The sequence below is a fragment of the Carassius gibelio genome, chromosome B15, assembly GCF_023724105.1.
Source record: "Carassius gibelio isolate Cgi1373 ecotype wild population from Czech Republic chromosome B15, carGib1.2-hapl.c, whole genome shotgun sequence".
In the NCBI taxonomy this organism is placed as follows: Eukaryota; Metazoa; Chordata; class Actinopteri; order Cypriniformes; family Cyprinidae; genus Carassius; species Carassius gibelio.
Window position 1 is genome coordinate 8,860,701 of NC_068410.1, and position 18,402 is coordinate 8,879,102.

The window sequence follows — 18,402 nt, forward strand, 5'->3', positions numbered from 1 at the left end:
AGAAGAAAAAAACACCAACTTATATGTTTATGTTAGGGTACTACTCAGTCAGGCGCTCGCTCACTCAGTACGCGCTGAAGGCTCGTTGCAAAATGGCCAATGTGTTTAACATACCAGAAAAAAGAAGATCCTCCAGTAACCAACAGGTCTGGTGTTTGGGTGCACTTTGGATTCCCTTTAAGCTATAATGGTGATGGCAAGAGAGTGGTGGATAAAAAAACAACGGTATGTCGCATCTGCAACATGACAGGGTACACCAGCGGGATTACAAAAAAAAAAAAAAAACACCAGCGGGAATACTTGAAACATGTCAACTCATTTACGCTGACATCACCTTATTGTGTCAGTATCTGGGAAAAGACGAAAAAAATGAGAAACAAGCACGCAACAAACTATCCCTGCAGCATTTAGACACCGGTATTATAGCTTACAGGGAATCCAAAGTGCACCCACACCAGACCTGTTGGTTATTTTAGGATCTTATATTTCTGGTCTGTTAAATGCATTAGACATTTTGCAACGAGCCTTCAGCGCGTGCTGAGTGAGCGAGCGCCTTAGGGGCCGTTCACATATCGCGCCTAAAAACGCGTGGAAAACGCTAAGCGCGTCTTTCTCCTCCTTTCCAAAGCGCTCGGGCAGAAGCGCTCATGAGGCGTCTGTCTTTGCTAAGCAACAATGACGTGCTCTCTCCATGAGACGCGGAAATTTCAGCGAATGATAAATGGATTTGCAAGCTCTAAAAATCGCTTGCAGTAGCTCTGCTACTAAATTTATTTCAAAATTGCAATCCATATACAACTGTGAACAGCTGTTCCTTCATCTTGGCTGAGTTTTCAACGTTGTTACGGGAAAGGATGAAGCTGATTGGTTAGTTCTTGTCACATGACCCGCGGTGCACTTGCAGCATTCTGAAAAGTTGAGATGTTTTTACATTTTGCTGTATCTAAAACGTACCGAACCGAACCGAACCGAACCGTGACATCAGTGTATCGTATCGAACCGAACCGTGAATTTTGTGAACCGTTACACCCCTAATATATATATATATATATATATATATATATATATATATATATATATATATATATATATATATATATATATATATATATATAATAAAATTCATTATTTAGTCAGCATTTAATTTATTTTTTGCTGATAGTTTTTTTTTTCTTATCTTTTGGGCTTCATTATATTAGCAGAAATTACATTAACAGAAAATTTTCTGCTGTAACTCTTAAATCGCATTTGCGCTCAGATACACACAAGTTTTAGAATATATATGTTTCTGGTGATTTTATTTTGTTAATTTTGGAGGTTGACCGTTCTGTCCCCATTCACTTTCATTGTATGGAAAAACATGACTATATTTTCCTATAACAAAGCAACAAAGTGATGCAGGTTTAAAATTGCACAAGGGTGCATGAAATTTAGAGTAAAACCTTCCTCTAAAAGAAACAGTCACATGAGAGATCTGATATATTTACACATATTAAATCGCATAAAACCCTAAAACACATAATTGTAGGAGGTATCCAAAGTACTTCATGCAGGTGTGTTGTATCATCAATTATAAGTACAACCAGCAAAATACAGGTGTGATGCACTCATATTGCACTTCATTACACTACAACACCCACACACTGAAAACAGACTCTAAATCTGTAGGCTGGGTAAGAGAATTAACTTCGCTTTCATACGTTCTCCCAAGTGGGAAAGCTCTGGCATGTAATAAAACCCATACAACAATGAGAAGCGTCACTTTTTAAATAAGTCTTGCAGTCACTTCATCATGAGCTCAGTTTCTGCCAGCCGCGGATCTCTGGAACTCTTCATTAAGTTCCTTTCAAACATTTTCACAGAAATGTGGCCATTCGGTGAACATTGCACATCATAAATTATCATTAGACATTGAGTTTTCTGAGAAATGAGGCTCATTTGTCAACACAAATAAGACGAGGTGTACGAGGAGAGCGTCAGCTTCGTAATCTTCCTCTGAGACAGGCTAAGAGAGAGTGAGAATATGGAGAACAGCTGACGTGAGCAGTCTGCTCTCTAGTTAATTGGTAACGGTCTTCACAGGGAGTCAAACGTTTTTTGGGTTCTACCATCATCCTAGAAACTTTCCAATGTACCCAAATGTTTGCTCTCTAGAAATTCCCAACATGCACTGTACAAACTAGTAAGCATTGGCTGTTTGCTGTATTCACTTCAATGAATTTAGTCAGATATACTCAATACAATTATAACACCAGAAAGTTGTCAGGCCCCCAAACATTTACAAACACATATTTCATAACAACATCACAACAGAAATGTACCATAAAAATCACAAAATAAATTAAAAACATAACATACAGCATATTTCAGATAAAAATAACTAGCAATGAAAACAATATAGCTATAGTATTTACATTATTTTATTATAAAATAAGCATTACATCAAACTGTAATGCTGTAATACTGTCATATCAAAATGTTGACCGAATATTTTAATTATGTGAATAATAATTTAGAAATTAATAGAAATATTATATTATTTGTTTTTATTACATTTATTTATTTTATGCATAGCATATATTAATGTTTTAATATAGCACCAAAAAGTCATCAGTCCTCCAAAAATGTAAAATGTAAAAATTACTTTATCAAAAAATAATGTGTGTAATGTCTGTGTCTTGTAAGTATATGAATTTTCATATACTTACTGCATCAAGACCCTTGCTAGTACCCAAAGTGTTCATTTCATACTAGTTCATGTCATAGGGAGCATAATGAGATACAGCCTACACCTCTCTGGATCGAAAGCTTCAGTTGTTTTGCTTGAACCCTCTCGGTCCATGCAAAGCTAAAGGGCGAGAGAGCCAAGGGCCACAGACAGGATCTGTTATGTAGTGTCATGCTGCTTTAATTTAGAGTTGCTGCCTGCCGTCTCCGCTCTGTCCTTCTCCACCTCAAAGCTGCTATTGATCTGCTGGCTCTGATGGGAAGGGGATTTACCTCCTAAACCGCATAGTGCCCATCTCTTACAGATCTGCCTGCCTCAGGGATAGACGCTTAGAAAGAAAATGTATGCCGTTCACTCAAGCTCCCTGTTTGCATCCTTGAGCGTTCAGTGGCACAATTCCACTTTTTAAAAGTCTTTGTGCTAAGTCCGCTTTCAAGTTTTATGTACGTGCATGCGGCTGCATATGGATGTGTGATGGGATCTTTTACAGAGATGTATTCATAATACACACACACACACACACACACACACACACACATACAGTGTGAATGTTTTAGTGCACTGGGTTTATCCATTCAGTAGCAAAAGTGTGTGTACATGTCTAAGACAAAGTGTATGACCTAGTGAGCTGCCTTGCTGTCTTTATACTGTACATTTATTTAATCATCGTTCTGAAAATTCCCACTGACAAAGTCCTGTTACTTCAATAAGGATTTGATATAGAAACAGTTTGAAGTTGGTCACGTTGATTTCTGATAAACAGAAAGCTGCTTGGTTTGAAAGTACATTCTGCATGAATGGTTCCTCATACGTCACTATACTATTGAAAATGCATGAATAATTTGCTAATGCTAATGTGACATTGAGGAAGAATACAGTCATGGAACCTCATAAGTAGCACATTTATTACTTAACACTCTACATATGTCTGTTCTATGCAAAACTATAAGAAAAAACTCCACATACTTACATCTATTTAATAGCTATAGTTTGTTAACTATATAAACTATAGTAATAGTTTGCTGCTAGCATGTTGCTAAGCTAACAACATAATTCTCCAATACACAAAAAAGCGCGGTCAGAGAACCGCTTCCATGGGCCATGCTGCGACAAAACACACTGCTGCTCACATGAAACACTTTAATGTGGGTATGAAAAAAGTGAGGTACAAAACTTTGCTTGTAAGAGAAATAATTGGTTAGCAGAAAATGTTACATCGCAACCAGGCTTTTGGATTTATCCGATTCGATACATTTAAAGTAGTCCTGTCAAACGATTAAATCGCATCCAAAATAAAGTTTTTGTTTAACTTATATATGGATTTGTGCTATTTATATTTATTATGTATATATAAATACAAACACAGGCATTAGGGCTGTGCAACTAATCGCATGTGATTGTCACGAGCATCTTGACTGTAAAGTTGGTCCTGTCATTAGCAATAAATCTCCATCACATGCTTTCAGATGGAGTGGCATTTAATACACAGAGCAGTAGTTCACTGACAAGCTACGCAATATCACATTCAGTATAGCAGGCTATTTGATCTGTGATACTAAATGCGATATTGCCCAATTGTCAGTGAACTACGGCTCTAAGTAAAAGCCACTCCGTCTGAATATAATATATATTATTCATTACAACTTTTATTTTGTATGCGATTAATCATGATTAATCTTTTGACCGCACTAATTTAAAGTGGCTTTGTGTTCTGTTTTGCTGGTTGGTCATGAATACACACAAACTTAATCATATTTATTGTTTCCTTTCCCAAATCATCACCATCTCACTTTGTAATTTTGCAGGTTTAATTTAATTTTTTCATACTTTATTTTATCATTTACTAAATAACTGTTTTCGCATCTCTTACTGTGGTAAACATGCGGTGAGAAATGAAAGATTTTGCGGCCATGAATTAAGAACTCGACTTATTTTGTTCCTTCATTTCAGTTAAATCATGGGTTTTCTAGGGAATAAATGAATGAAACAAGTCGTAGGAATGAAATAAGTTGTATGAATGAATTATATGTCCTCGTGTCCCACAGCTGTCAAAGCGCAGTGCCCAATATAAAACATTTATCTGGGGAAATTATAATTAAACATGAGTTAGTTACAAAATTTATATTGGTTTCCATGTTGAATGACTTTGTATTGTTTCTATTTTAATGAACGTTTAAAGTTTGGATCACATTTAAAGTGTAATTTGTAAGATCCAGCTGGTTACCATCATTCACAGCCTTATGCACGTGTTTTGCACATGATCCACACTCAACTCAAAATAAAACTGCTTAATCGACAATTTATAGCTTTAATCGATTACATCTCTTATCGTTTACAGCAATATTAGTTGGTGAAAATCACAAAAACGTCTAGATGTTTAAGTCACAATAACCCAAATAGGTAAACAGGATGGGAAAAAAGACAACAAAAAAAGCAAATGCGGGACAGGTGTATTAAAAGCCAGAGGAACATTTTCACAATCTTCCTCGCCTGGCCACAGTAATAACGGTTATCCAGTGCCAGCGAGCATCAATGATAAGGCTCTCATTGTGTCTTTATGGCTGTGTGATGTCAAAATGAAAGCAGAGAGCAGTGTGTAAAAAAAGAAACTAATTAAAGCTGAATTTAACTGGTGTGGCCTCCACACTATGGCGTTCAATTAATAATTCAACGGGGGAACTGCAGAGGGACTGAAAAAGGAAGAGTCTTGGCATTTTGTCTTTCTTTTTGACCTTACATCGGCCCTGCTCTCTCTCGGCCCGGCCCAGGTCACCATCACCATTGCATGTACCATATTTGTGGACAATGTATGGTGGAGCAAAGTGGAAAAGGTATTGAATCATTGCCCTTGGCTTTTTCACTGCAGATGGTGGGAATGCAGAGAATGTCTCTTCAAAGTGTCTGTGAAGCCTACTTCTGGATGTGAAGGCCAAACAAATTGTGACATGGAGAGGAGACCGAGGTGGCTGAAGTGAAAAGAACCTAGTAGATGACTTGACACTTGGTTCAATGATTTATTTGGTGAGGCATTATTTGATTATAGGGCTTTGAAGCATATGATCCTTCGTCAAGTTTCTTTTATTTTCTCACCGCTCGCCTTCTCTCTGCTCAATCTGTATTCTACGGGAAGGGTGACTCCAAAGATAAAGGGGCTGAATCTTCCGGATAAGGGAGATGTATTGAATGAGACGCTAGAGAATTGAGCTTCAGTCACCTGAATTGTTTTCTCCATATAAAGTATCACCTTCAGAGCTGTGCCCTCTGCTTGCTTGCCGCATCACACTCTCCAGGGGCCATTGTTCACTTTCCAGGGCTCTCAATTTACACAAAAACCAGTTCCTAACAGATGTAAATGTAAAAAATATTAATAATTTAAAAATTAGAAATAATTAAAAAATGCTACAACTCGCAATCTGTGGAGTATTTAACCTCCCCACATGCAGAAAAAATAATATGTAACAGAACAAAATCAATGCAGTTATACTGTCAAATACTCTATTTAATAAGACAACATTAATTGTAATGATTAAAATTATATTATAATTTTACATAAAGTTCAATTATTAGAAGAAAATCCTAAACTTGACATGAATGAAAATGATAAACTAGCTGAATATAAGTGGAAGTATTAACATGACTAAAAGTAAAATTAAAATAACTTACAGCTAAATAGGAATAAAAAAAAAAAAATAAAAAAAAAAAAAAAAAAAAAAAAATAATAATAATAATAATAATATATATAATAAATTACTAAAACTAAAATAAAAATAAAAAGAGAAAAAAAAAATAAGAATAAAAACAACACTAGATTGAGTGAGTATTTCAAGAAAGGTTTATATTTAGAGAATATACGGTTATGAAATTAGAAAAACAGGCTCAAAACTTTTTCACTATATTTGTACAGCAAGGATTTGGCAACCACAGCTGGCAATCTTTTTTATTTATTTTTAAACACAACTGAATTTTCTTTTCCCAGTGTGCTAATGAACAAAAAGCCCAGATTTTAAGACTAGGGGGAGGCTTCTGATAAATGCAAGTGTGTCATTATATTCACACTGTGGCAAACCACTAAAAATGAACCACCTCAGATGGTATTGCATCTACCCGGAAACCAAAACCAATCAGATTCTGTCCCACAGCGACACAACAAGATGGAACCACATGACAGCAGAAACTCAAATTAGTCCTACAGCAAACCAGAACAAAGTCAGACACGAATTTTGTTTGCTTATGTATGATAATAGAAGGAGGAAAAGAGAGGTGACAGAAAAGGGGGAAGGGAATGAGAGAGAGAGCACTAAGAAGTGGAAGAGAAAATAGCACATTTATCCCCAGAGGCTGGTGAATCAGGTAGCAAAAGTCTGAGGTGAATAAAATGTGAGACAGACAACAGAATATTGACAAAACAGACTGATTAATGAGGAATAAATCTCAATGTAGACTGTAATATTAAATTGACTCCACATGCCAATTTTAACTATGAAGAGAAAAACACAGAATGCAACTTTATATAATTAAACTATTTTACACAAGACCGTTGAACAGTTGGTGGCAATAATTTGTAGATGAAGGGGCTGAAGACATTTAAAAATACTCCACACAGCCAACCCCAAAGCAATCAAGTCTTGCACCACACACTGTGCTTGCATCAGCTAAAAAAGCTAAAAATCTTTATTGTGCATTTATACCATCTCAAATTGAAGAGCAAAATTCTGCAATACTGGGCAGTGAAGACATATGGCAGTGTGAAAAAGGCTCAAAAAAGTTTTTAAATGCTTAGAGTGCTCACAATTGCATCAAAGCGTCTAGTGCAGGTCATCGGCACTGAAGTACAGTAATTAGAGGTGATGTTTGAGGGCGCAACAATAGGGAGCTCAAAATGTAACATGTTTTTGGACTTCACTCAGGAAGTCCAGAGACCAGGCATTTACGACATTAATTGGAGTCATGCAGACCCAATGAATCTCAGATCAGTTGGAAGGTTAGGGAGACCGATTTAGTCGATTAAGCCATTGAAAGCACCTCTGCACATGGCCGATCGAATGCAAAGAAACAAATGTGACCATTCGTGTGGTGTGTGCGTGTGATGGAGCGCTCCATCCACCTGGCACAAACCCCTGCTGACAGTTCGCGTTGCCTGAGGTGGCGGGGGGAAGCGTAAAGGACAGTCCCCTCGTGCTCCCGCTGGAGGTTTGTCAAATCTCTGAACGTCAGCAGAACAGGTGCAGAAAGCCAGATCCAGTGCCCTTAAAGAAATAGTTCAGCAATTCTCTTATTATTTACTCAACCTTACGGAGTTCTAAAAATATTATTTTACAAGCATTAACAAAGAATAATTACTGAAGCTTTTATGCTTCAAAAAGGATAAATAATGCACCAGTAAAGTATAAAAACTGTTTGAAGCCATTCAACAGATTTGTGTTACAAAAGACCTAAAAGTTATTCATTTAAAACCTTGACATCTTCCTTAGTTCATTTGTGAACGAATCATTATTTGAGTCAGATTTCAATTTCAACTATCTATTAGTAAAATTAAAACTGTAACTTAAAAGTTAACGCATGGTTTCAGAAGAATTTTAATAGCACTGCATTTCCATATTTCTTTGAAGCTTGTCTGTAACTGTCTTGTAATTAAATGTAAAAGAGCAACCAACAGCCAGTCTTTATAATTTATTTTCCTCCACAGGAGAAAGTACGAAGTAATGCTGATTTGGAACAACATGAGGCTGAGTAATGTCAAAATGTTCATTTTTTGATGAACTATATCTCCTGAGACTTGGCAAATGTACAAATAAGCAGCAGTCTACCAACAATGATAATTGGAATAGGAACTGGGGGCAAAAAGCCCAGAAGAAAAAAAAATTAAGTGAGAGTTTGTTCCGTCAATCAAGCCGGTCAGGCATGACAATGATTACCAGATGGAAAGCTGAAAACAATGTGAAGAATAATGGCGCGATTTTTCGCCTACTCTTGACTTAAATGTTGCTTTAACAAGAACAGACATCATCTTTCTAAATGACAGAGCCACACAAGAGGGGCCATTAAGCCGTACGGAGGAACAATGAGAATGTCAAGAGTGGATTTTGCACGCTCAGTGGCGGGTGATGGGAGACAAGAAAGGCTGTCGATGGCTCATTTCCATGAGCGGTGGCGTTGTGCATCCTAGCCCAGAGCTGATTGTTTCAGTGTAGAACTGGCTGTGCTCCAGTGACTCAGATCATTGTGCTGCTGTAGATGTAACGATTTGGAGTCGTCCAAGTTTGTATGCAAAGCTGCCCAATCTCTTTTGACTCACTGGGGTAATATGTTGTTCAAACAAAGAGAGAGAAAGCAAGAGACGGAAAGAAGTGAATGAAAGGGACCAAAGGATGATAGGGAAGGAAAAGATGAAAAACGAGATAAGGTGGGAGAGGTGAAATGAAAGAGGAAGCTAAGAAAAGCGAACTTGAATATTCACACCAAAAAAAGGCCAGCTATATCAGCCAGAGCAAAAAAAAAAAAAAAGAAAAAAAAAATAGCCTTTCAGATTTAAGGCCCCCTCAGGTGCTACAAGAGGACATTAATGCAAAAACAGAACACTCGCCCATTTTAAGTTTAAGATGAAAAGCTTAAACTTATGAATTAGGGATGTGCATCTACATATTTTTTAAAATGATTGGTCGGTGGATTCCCTAAATGACTATTTAACTAATCAGTCTTAAGAAAGCACTGTACAATTAGGCTGAATTTGAGTTCACCTGAGCCCAATGAATGCATTTACATAAAATACAGTATGCTCTCGTGAACAGAATACAGGAGTCTTGAGATTATACTTTATGTTAAAGTCCAAAATCTCACTATTCTGTATTAACAATGACTTTTGCCTCAATAAACTCTTAATGACCGCTTATTAATAGAAAGTTTAGGTATTGGTTGGGATTATGGGATGCAGAATATGTGCTTAATAAAAGTATTAACAAACAACCAATATGCTAGTAATCTGCATGCTAATATGTAACTATTTAAAGTGAAAATTGGTCCCTAAACTAAAGTGTTACCACACTGTTTATAACTTGACACCAACATTTGTACCAGGATCCCCAAAAACAGAGACGCCCATCTGTATATACACTATCACTGCCTAAATTTTGGGGTTGGTAAGATTTTTTTTTTTATGTTTCGGAAAAAAGTATTTTAAAAGTTAAAAAAGCATTTTATGTTTAACACCACAATGATTGTACTAAAAATGGAAAAGATTTGGAAATATCAAATGCTTTGACTAAAAACACTGTAGTATGCATGCATGCCAGGCCAGTAGTTGGCGATGTCATTTGTAAAGAAACACTAAGTGGCTGCACATCCATGCATTTCTATGGACTGAAGATGTAATACCCATACATAACAAATTGATGTATCTTTTTAGAAAACTTGCATTTTAAAACCTATTTTAAAAAGTTAGCATTTTGCTTCTTAAACCCCCCTTGTTGTGGAAGTAAATGGCCAAAACACATACAAATATTCCAGGTTTTTTTTGATGGTACAGCTGAATTTTCAGCAGGCATTACTCCAGGCTTCAGTGTCACATGGTCCTTTATAAATCCTTCCAAGTATGATGATTTTGTGCTCAAGTACAATTTAGTATTATAATCAAAGCAGACAACAAAACTCGGTTAAAGTTTTTTAGAATTCTTTAATGAATAGAATTTTAAATTTACTGTTTTACTGACTGGGGTGCGTTTCCCATGCAATGACGTAAAGTCAACTTTATTTTTATAGCGCTTTTAACAAAGCAGATTGTGACAAAGCAACTAAACAGCATTAAATAGGAAAACTTTGCGTCTATAATGCAAAAAGGCAGTTCATCATTGAATTCAGTGATCTCATCATCCAGCTCAGTTCTGTTTAAATAGTATCTGTGCAATCATGATGTAACTCACTGGTTAACCAGTACAATGCATTGTTGTGGAAACAAACTACCTAGTAGTCACTACTGTTTCCCTAACAGGGTCTCATCTCCATTGTTTGAACCACATCTGTTCAACAATATAACAATATATGATTAGAGATCTCTAAGATGCTGCTGTATTGAACATGGCACCTGATGACTTATTTAAAAAAATTTGTTCCCTGTCATTTTGCTTTATTTGATGTTTGATTCATCATGGGTTCCCTCTTATGTAATACTCCATGGTTTACTTTGGCATTTGTGCACATGCACAATTTTAAAAAATGGTGCTTAATGAGGACATGCTAAAATACATTGATTAAAATGCATCTATATTTAGACCGAATAGAATATACGGTGTATAGTTTGTATATTAGCTTGCTTATTGTGCAAAAGAGCAGAATTTATTTAAGCACATGTGTCTTATTAACAAGAAACTATGCTACTAGCCACATGTCGAAAGTTGTAGTTCCAGCCATGTAAGTTTGTGATGCTTTTTGCGAATGTTCAATTGAACTATAGATTTGGGAAACCAAGAATCGTTGAACCATGTTGGTAACGACAGAATTTAGCTTACAAACAATGCTTTTGGGAAACGCACCCCAGAATGGTAGTGGCTGACTAGTTGATTTAACCTATACCTAATATATTTTAATAATGTTATATAATATTAAGGTTTGTATTTATAATATATTCAGAAAAGATACTGGGTCTACAGCTAATTTCTTAATTCTCAATCTTTTTATACCCGTGAGTTGGGTCAATATAATATTTTTAATTCACCGATAGAAAGGTCAGTGACGTACAAAAAAATATAAAAAAATACTGTATTTTTCGGACTATAAGTCGCACCTGAGTATAAGTCGCATCAGTCCAAAAATACATCATGATGAGGAAAAAACATATATAAGTCGCACTGGACTATAAGTCACATTTATTTAGAACCAAGAACCAAGAGAAAACATTACAGTCTACAGCCGCGAGAGGGCGCTCTATGTCTTCAGTGTAGACTACAGGAGCCTCTGGCGGCTGGAGATGGTAATGTTTTCTATTGGTTCATTTCTCTCGGTTCATGTCAAATTAATTTTGTTTGATAAGTTGCACCTGACTAGAAGTCGCAGGACCAGCGAAACTATGAAAAAAAGTGTGACTTATAGTAAGTGTTCCTGTAGCTCAAGTTGAGTATTGCGTTAGCAAGCACAAGGTTGGGGGTTCGAATCCCAGAGAACACGTTAGGAGAAAATTGTTAGCCTGAATACAATGTAAGTCGCTTTGGATAAAAGCATCTCCTAAATGCATGAATTTAATTTAAGAGAAAAAAAAAAGGTTAGTTAGAAAACTAGACAGAAAAATTGTGTGTTGGAGGGATGCAAACAGAGAGAGCAGAGGTAGACAGTTTTTTGGCGGAACAGGAAAAAAAATAACACTCATTATGATTCTCAGCAAGGGTTGGACATCACAAAAATGACTAGACTCCAACACCTGAACTTAGGCAAGAGAGCCCAAGCCGGTTTAATCATGCTAATTATAAAGCTGCAGTCCCCGTCCCTGTGCGCATCTCACCCGAAGACTAATGAGTGTTGAAGGCAGTTTTAAACCTCCTACTTTGCATCAATAATTCAGGGCCTGGAGGCAGCTCCACTTTAAAAGATTCCAAATCCGTGAGCCTCATTATCAGGTCTTAAACTGAGCGCCGCTCCAAGGAAGTGGATTGAGTAAACATGATCTCTGGCACTTTTAAAAAGGCAGAGTTGCGCTTTAATTACTCGGAACATATATCCGAATTTTCACATAACTAGGTGACGAGCAGTGATGAGAGCTGTTCAGGAGAGGCAACACCGTGAGCTTTTCCAAGCAGATCTCAGAAAAGAATGCGGGTCACTTGAATTCAGAGAGACGCAAGGAAAAAAATGTGGGATGAGGAGGAAACGAGATGTGAAGTGGCTGAGCTCATGATGTTATAAGAACAATCAGATATGTTGTACACAACATGCTAGAGAGTGTGACAGAGATAATTTGAGAGAGAAATATATAGTTAAGAGAGATCTTTTGAGAGAGTTAGTGATAATTTGAGAGAGTGTTAGATCATTTGCGAGAGGTAAGAGAGAGTGAGAGATAATTTGAGAGTTAAAATTTCAGAGAGGGTTAGTAATAAATTGAAAGTGGGTATCAAAAGAGATATTTAGTTAGAGATCATTTGAGAGTTAGTAAGTTACTAATAATTTGAGAGTGAGTGAGTGAGTGATAATGTGAAAGAGGGTTGGTTGGTGATAATTTGAGTTAGTAAATTACTAATAATTTGAGAGAGAGTTAGTAATTTGAGAGTGAGTGAGTGAGTGAGTGAGTGAGTGACAGATAATGTGAAATAGGGTTAGTTAGTGATAATTAGTTAATAATTAGATAATTGAGAGTTAGTTAATTTGAGAGAGTGTTAGATCACTTGAGAGTGAGTGACTGATAATGTGGGTTAGATGGTGATAATTTGAAAGTTAGTTAATTTGAGAGGTTTAGATAATTTGAGAATTAGTCAGAAATTATAGTTATAGAGAGGGATAGTTAAAGAGAAGGTTAGTAAGTCAATGAGTGAGTCAGTTAGAAAGAGAGTTAAAAATATAGAGAGAAGTTAGAAAAAGAAAGATAGTTCAAGAAAGGCAGTAAGAGAAAGAGTTACAGAAAGACAGATAGAGAAAGATATGGATAGACAGACTGATGCACTTTGCTAGATTAAAGTGGTGATATAGCTTATCCACTGACTCATCTTACCCCGATCTCCCTATATATCATGGCAAACCCATTATTCAACTACAGAGTTTGAAGTGCTCTGCGTGGCTTCTGACAGCATAATATTGGTCATAACTAAGGCCGAAATTGCAAAGACTCCTAATAACTTGGCACATGCCCAAATAATAAACCTGACAGCGCTGCACTATGAACAATGGCTTGGGTCTTAATCACATTTATAGACTTAATCACTTTAGAAATCAAAGACACGGCACACCTAAGGTGTTGTGTTTTGTTATGAAACCTAAGTGCCATCAAATCTGGATAAAGCAGAAGTAAAGTTTTTACTCACCCTGTTGCACCATTTTGATCCAAGGAGATGTTAGAATGCCAAAGCGGTGTTGGTTTTGAATGTTAAAAAGCAAAGTAAGAAAAGGAGCGAAAACTATTTTGTTCTATATTCTAGTGCCTTTTATCCTTTTTTCTTTTCTTTATGTTTTTGAGCAGTATTTTTAAAGAATGGCAACACGCAACTTGGAAATTCTGAAAAACATCCCACTTTATGTTCTTGAGAAGGAATAAAATCATATAGGTTTTGGATAAAGCAATGAGAGCAAATACTTTAATGACAAAAATACTTAATGACTGGGTAAACCATTCCTTAAACCATTATCATTTTCATCAGAAGTAGTGTTGTCATCAATAAAACAAAGTCACTGTCAATTCTAGAATATCTTCTTTTTTTTAAGACTCAGAGGGACATCATTAAAGCCTTATTTTAAAACCCCCTGAAAAATCTCCTTCTTGAAAATGAAACTCGGGGGAACGGTTATCTTGCCCTTCCTGAGGCTCTTGAAAGATTCTGATATCTACTTAAAGCACCATATGTGAGTTTCGAGATGACTTTCAATGGCGCGTTTCACAAAAAAAAATAAAAAATAAAAAAAGTTTTCACCCAAGTTTAAATTCAATCAGATAGTTACATAAAACATTCTCAAGGACACCTCTGAACGTCACTTTTCAATTTTACAGTTTGACGCGCCACTAAACAACAGAAAAAAATGCAAGCTTTTATCCCTTTCCGAATGCTCAAATAACCCATTATTTCCCAAACACTCCGTCCAACTCTTCTTCATGCTTCATTAGATAAAAAAAGGCTCTTGACTTTCTAAAAGATAAGACAGGGCCGATATGAAGTCACCGCCATGGCAACCGTAACCGTGTTAAGTGACTGTTATGCACAGGGATGAAGAGGCATCGGGTACTATAGCTCTAGAGTACTGGATGCGTGAAGCATGATTGGCTTGCTTTTGATGGCAAGAGAGTTAATGCAGGCCTTCAGACTCTTCTGAAAACAATATCAGAGATCAAGCACACTCCAATATTCCATTATGAGCTTCTTCTGGGAGGACTGCTGCATTTCAAGCTACTTCTCAATATTCCCATGTGAGGTCGACTCTGGTCTGAAGTACAGTATTTTTAGCAGCGCCGACAATATCCAGAAATAATTTACAGATTATGCTAGTGCGCTTGACTGTTCGCTATATTTGCAGAGCGCATTACATGAGAAAACAAAGCTCAAACGAATGCCTCTCTGACATATACGCCTAAAGCGCTTCAGGCAACTAACCACTTCTGGGAGAGAGAGAAGACAAAGAAGAGAACTTCAAAACCATGAAGGTTATTGTTCTGCATCACGCGCTCGGCGTAAGAAGCAGCTCTGAGTGTTTTCTTAATCATATTACGGGCTAAAGCATAAGAAGTACCTTTTTGAAAGTGAGACTTCAGAGAAATTATATAACCATCTCTGCACTTCAGGCTTCCTTCAACTGTTTGATGTATGGAAGTCATTACATTTCGACAGACTCCACATCCACTTCATTGATTAATTGCCAAACTTGCCTGGCTTCGAGTCAGACAAAGGATCATTTCAAACAGACAGTTTAACTCTATTCAGCTTTTTATAAAGCCTGATTTCTGTCGATCTACTTTCATCTTTCAACACATCCCGATTGTTCCTCTCTTTCTCTTTCCTTATCCACCGAGGATTCCTTTGTTATGCAGCAACTGCCAATCCTAATTGACCTATGCACCTTTTGAACAATTAGTATGCTGAATGCTTTTAGTCCCCTTAAAGACAAAAGAAAAACAAAACACGAGAATCCATTTAGCTGGAATGTTGGTTAGAATAAAGAGGTCATTCTTTTCACCTAAATAATTTCGCACCTTGTGTTCGGATGTTTTAACGTGGCAATTGCGAGCGAGTTGGAAGTATGAGTATTATAATAAAACCCCGTCGATCTGTTCATTCCAAAATGTCATACCGGATTACCCTCATTCGCTTCACTCCACTAAAATATCAAACACACTTACAGCACACTGCAAACAGTGACCCAAATCAATTAGCCGTGCCCTAAAATCTAATCCTGCTGCACAGAGAGTGGCGCCGACAAAAGCCATCTAAAATAAACCTTATAATTTTCTCTTTAGATGAGGCATCGGGGATATTTACAGTTGATATAAAGTGAAATATGATAAGAACACGGGGTTACCTGACTGGAATGGCACCAAAATACGACTTGAAGTCTCTGACAGGAATTATTTCTGTGGGACTTTGGTGTCTTTTGAAAACTCTTGTTGACTTGAACAGTGAAAGGAAACAGAAGCTGCTTGGATACTCACCGAGTTGACTCTCTGAAGGAGGTTTGTCAGCGTCAAGGATCTGAGGAGAGAAGTAGAGAGAGGGATGACATTAGAGGTGTAGAAGGAGCGTTTACAAATGGACCAGGAAGTAAATAAAAGTCCAGCCTTGAGGCACTCAATACATCATTCGTTTTGACAAGACAACCCAGCACTATTAAAGCATGTCAATAAATACCACCTAAACACTATGGAAGAAAGATAAATGATTCACATCTTATTCAGGCAATGATTATTCTTAACATGTAATGTTGTCTTCAAGTCCTCCTGGAAAATTCGTACTGACAAGATCAGATGCCATGTTCACTCTCAATTGGTTTCTGGGGCAAATGTGATAGTTCATTTACTCAAACTTTGAAGGCAATACAAAAATGAAATACTAACATATATTGGGGTCTAAAAGTCTGACACAAATTGAAAAACTGGAATTGAAAAACAAAATTAAACACCTTTATCATGAATGAGAAAAAGCTAAATGGGAAAAACTTTAGGAACCTATTCTTACTATTAACTAGTTGCTTTCAAACTTGCATATCCTATTGTCTGTTTATTAGTATTTATAAAGCACATATGTATGCCTTATTCTGCATGACCATACAATATTTTAGATCCCTTAACCTACCCCAGATATATACTTAACTACCTTACTAACTATCAATAAGCAGCATATTAGGAGTTTGAGGGAAAACTTAGTTAACAGTGAATGTTCCCTAATCTAAAATTGTTACCATAAAATGTAATAATGAGATCTATTAATTATATAATTTATTCAGTATATATGTGCCTGTGTATTAACTTGAGATCATTTTGAAAAGAAAAATATTTCTTTTTTATATTGTTAATTTTTATTAATTATTTTAATTTCATTTATTATATAAAAACACAAATATTTGCCCTAAAATTAAAAATGTACTGTATCCATATAATATTCACATATAACAAATAATAGATAACATTTTTCCATTGCTATCAAATTTAATTCTTTTTTAACTATACATGATAAAAAACTGTTTTATATAGTTATTATTACATTATTACATATTCTAGAATAAAACAAATCTAAATTTTGCGTTTCAAAATTAATTCAAGTTAACAAAAAACTATGTACTGTAAATACTGTACATATTACATGCATATATATATATATATATATATATATAAAGAATATCTGGAGTTTCCCCAATAGTAATTATGGCATTGTGGTGTTGTTCGTTTATGCTAATCTCGTAAATACGATCATTCCAACATGAAGCCAGAATAAGTCTCCCTGTATGCATAAATTTGCCATTCATTATTTTTCTAAAAGAAAAACAAAATGTGGAGAGGATCCTCTGGGTTGTTTGAACTAATAAATCATGATTCACCATGTCATTAGCTCCTGCGAATTGTGTGGTTTCGGTGCCCGGAGCTGATGCTGTTCTAACCCTGAGCTCTCAGCTCAATTAGGGCATTAGGAGGCTCATTCTGCCACCAGAGCTGTCAGCGCTGCCAGCCGACTGTGGAGGAAAGAGTGAATCGATCACACTTCCCGCTGCAAACTTTTGAACGAGCCTTCCCCACTCAACTCAAATCTCACATCCTTAGGGACAAGAGGCAAGAAGCAAGCAAATTCTAGCTATCTGATGCTCTCCCTAGTCATATTGGGGTAAATTAGAGGATAACGAGGAAAAAAGGAGATTGCTTTTGATTTATTGCAACCACTCTGCTAACAATTACTCTAGTCCTGAGCTCCAAGGAGCCCTCGGAGAGCACAGTTTAAACAAGTCATATATCTTTACACAGGGCAAAGCATGGCACATCATTACAGTGAGAGGGAGAGGCTGAATTATCAAGGTGATGTTGTGAATCATGGCACGGTTAGAGGTTCGATCCACGAAATCAACCATTGATTTGATTCTGAAGCCCCAAAGGAACAGGAAAAGCAAAGACTCCAAAGGGCTCCATCTGTATCATCACCAGCCCTGGTTTCCCATCACCGTCCTTGCTCCAAATACACAATGGACGTGTGTAGCTAAGAGAAGTGGTGAGATCTGGTGATAGTTTATACAGGACAGTATTTCCTTGATCTGGATAAAATCAGATTGGCTGACTTAACACAATTTCTTGATGTCAATATATACTATTATACTATTGTATATACACATTTTTTTTTTCCAGGAAAGATGCATTAAACATTACAATTGATCAAAAGTGACAGTAAAGGCATTTATAATAATATTTCAAAAGGTCTACATTTCAAATAAATGTTCTTTTTAACTTTCTACTTTCATCACAGAATCCTGAACATAAATACATCAACGTTTTGAACAAAATTGAGCCAGCAAGACCA

General features: G+C 36.4%; 1 protein-coding gene across 3 annotated transcripts in view; it reads right to left on the reverse strand.

Annotated features, from left to right (window-relative positions):
* LOC127972100 (beta-1,3-glucosyltransferase) overlaps positions 1 to 18,402 on the reverse strand; it is a 59,318-nt gene that overhangs the window by 20,334 nt on the left and 20,582 nt on the right. For all 3 annotated transcript variants that reach the window (XM_052575388.1, XM_052575389.1, XM_052575391.1), the window contains exon 3: positions 16,056 to 16,095. In XM_052575388.1, the coding sequence (XP_052431348.1) occupies positions 16,056 to 16,095 (40 nt within the window). The remainder of the gene's footprint in view (positions 1 to 16,055; positions 16,096 to 18,402) is intronic.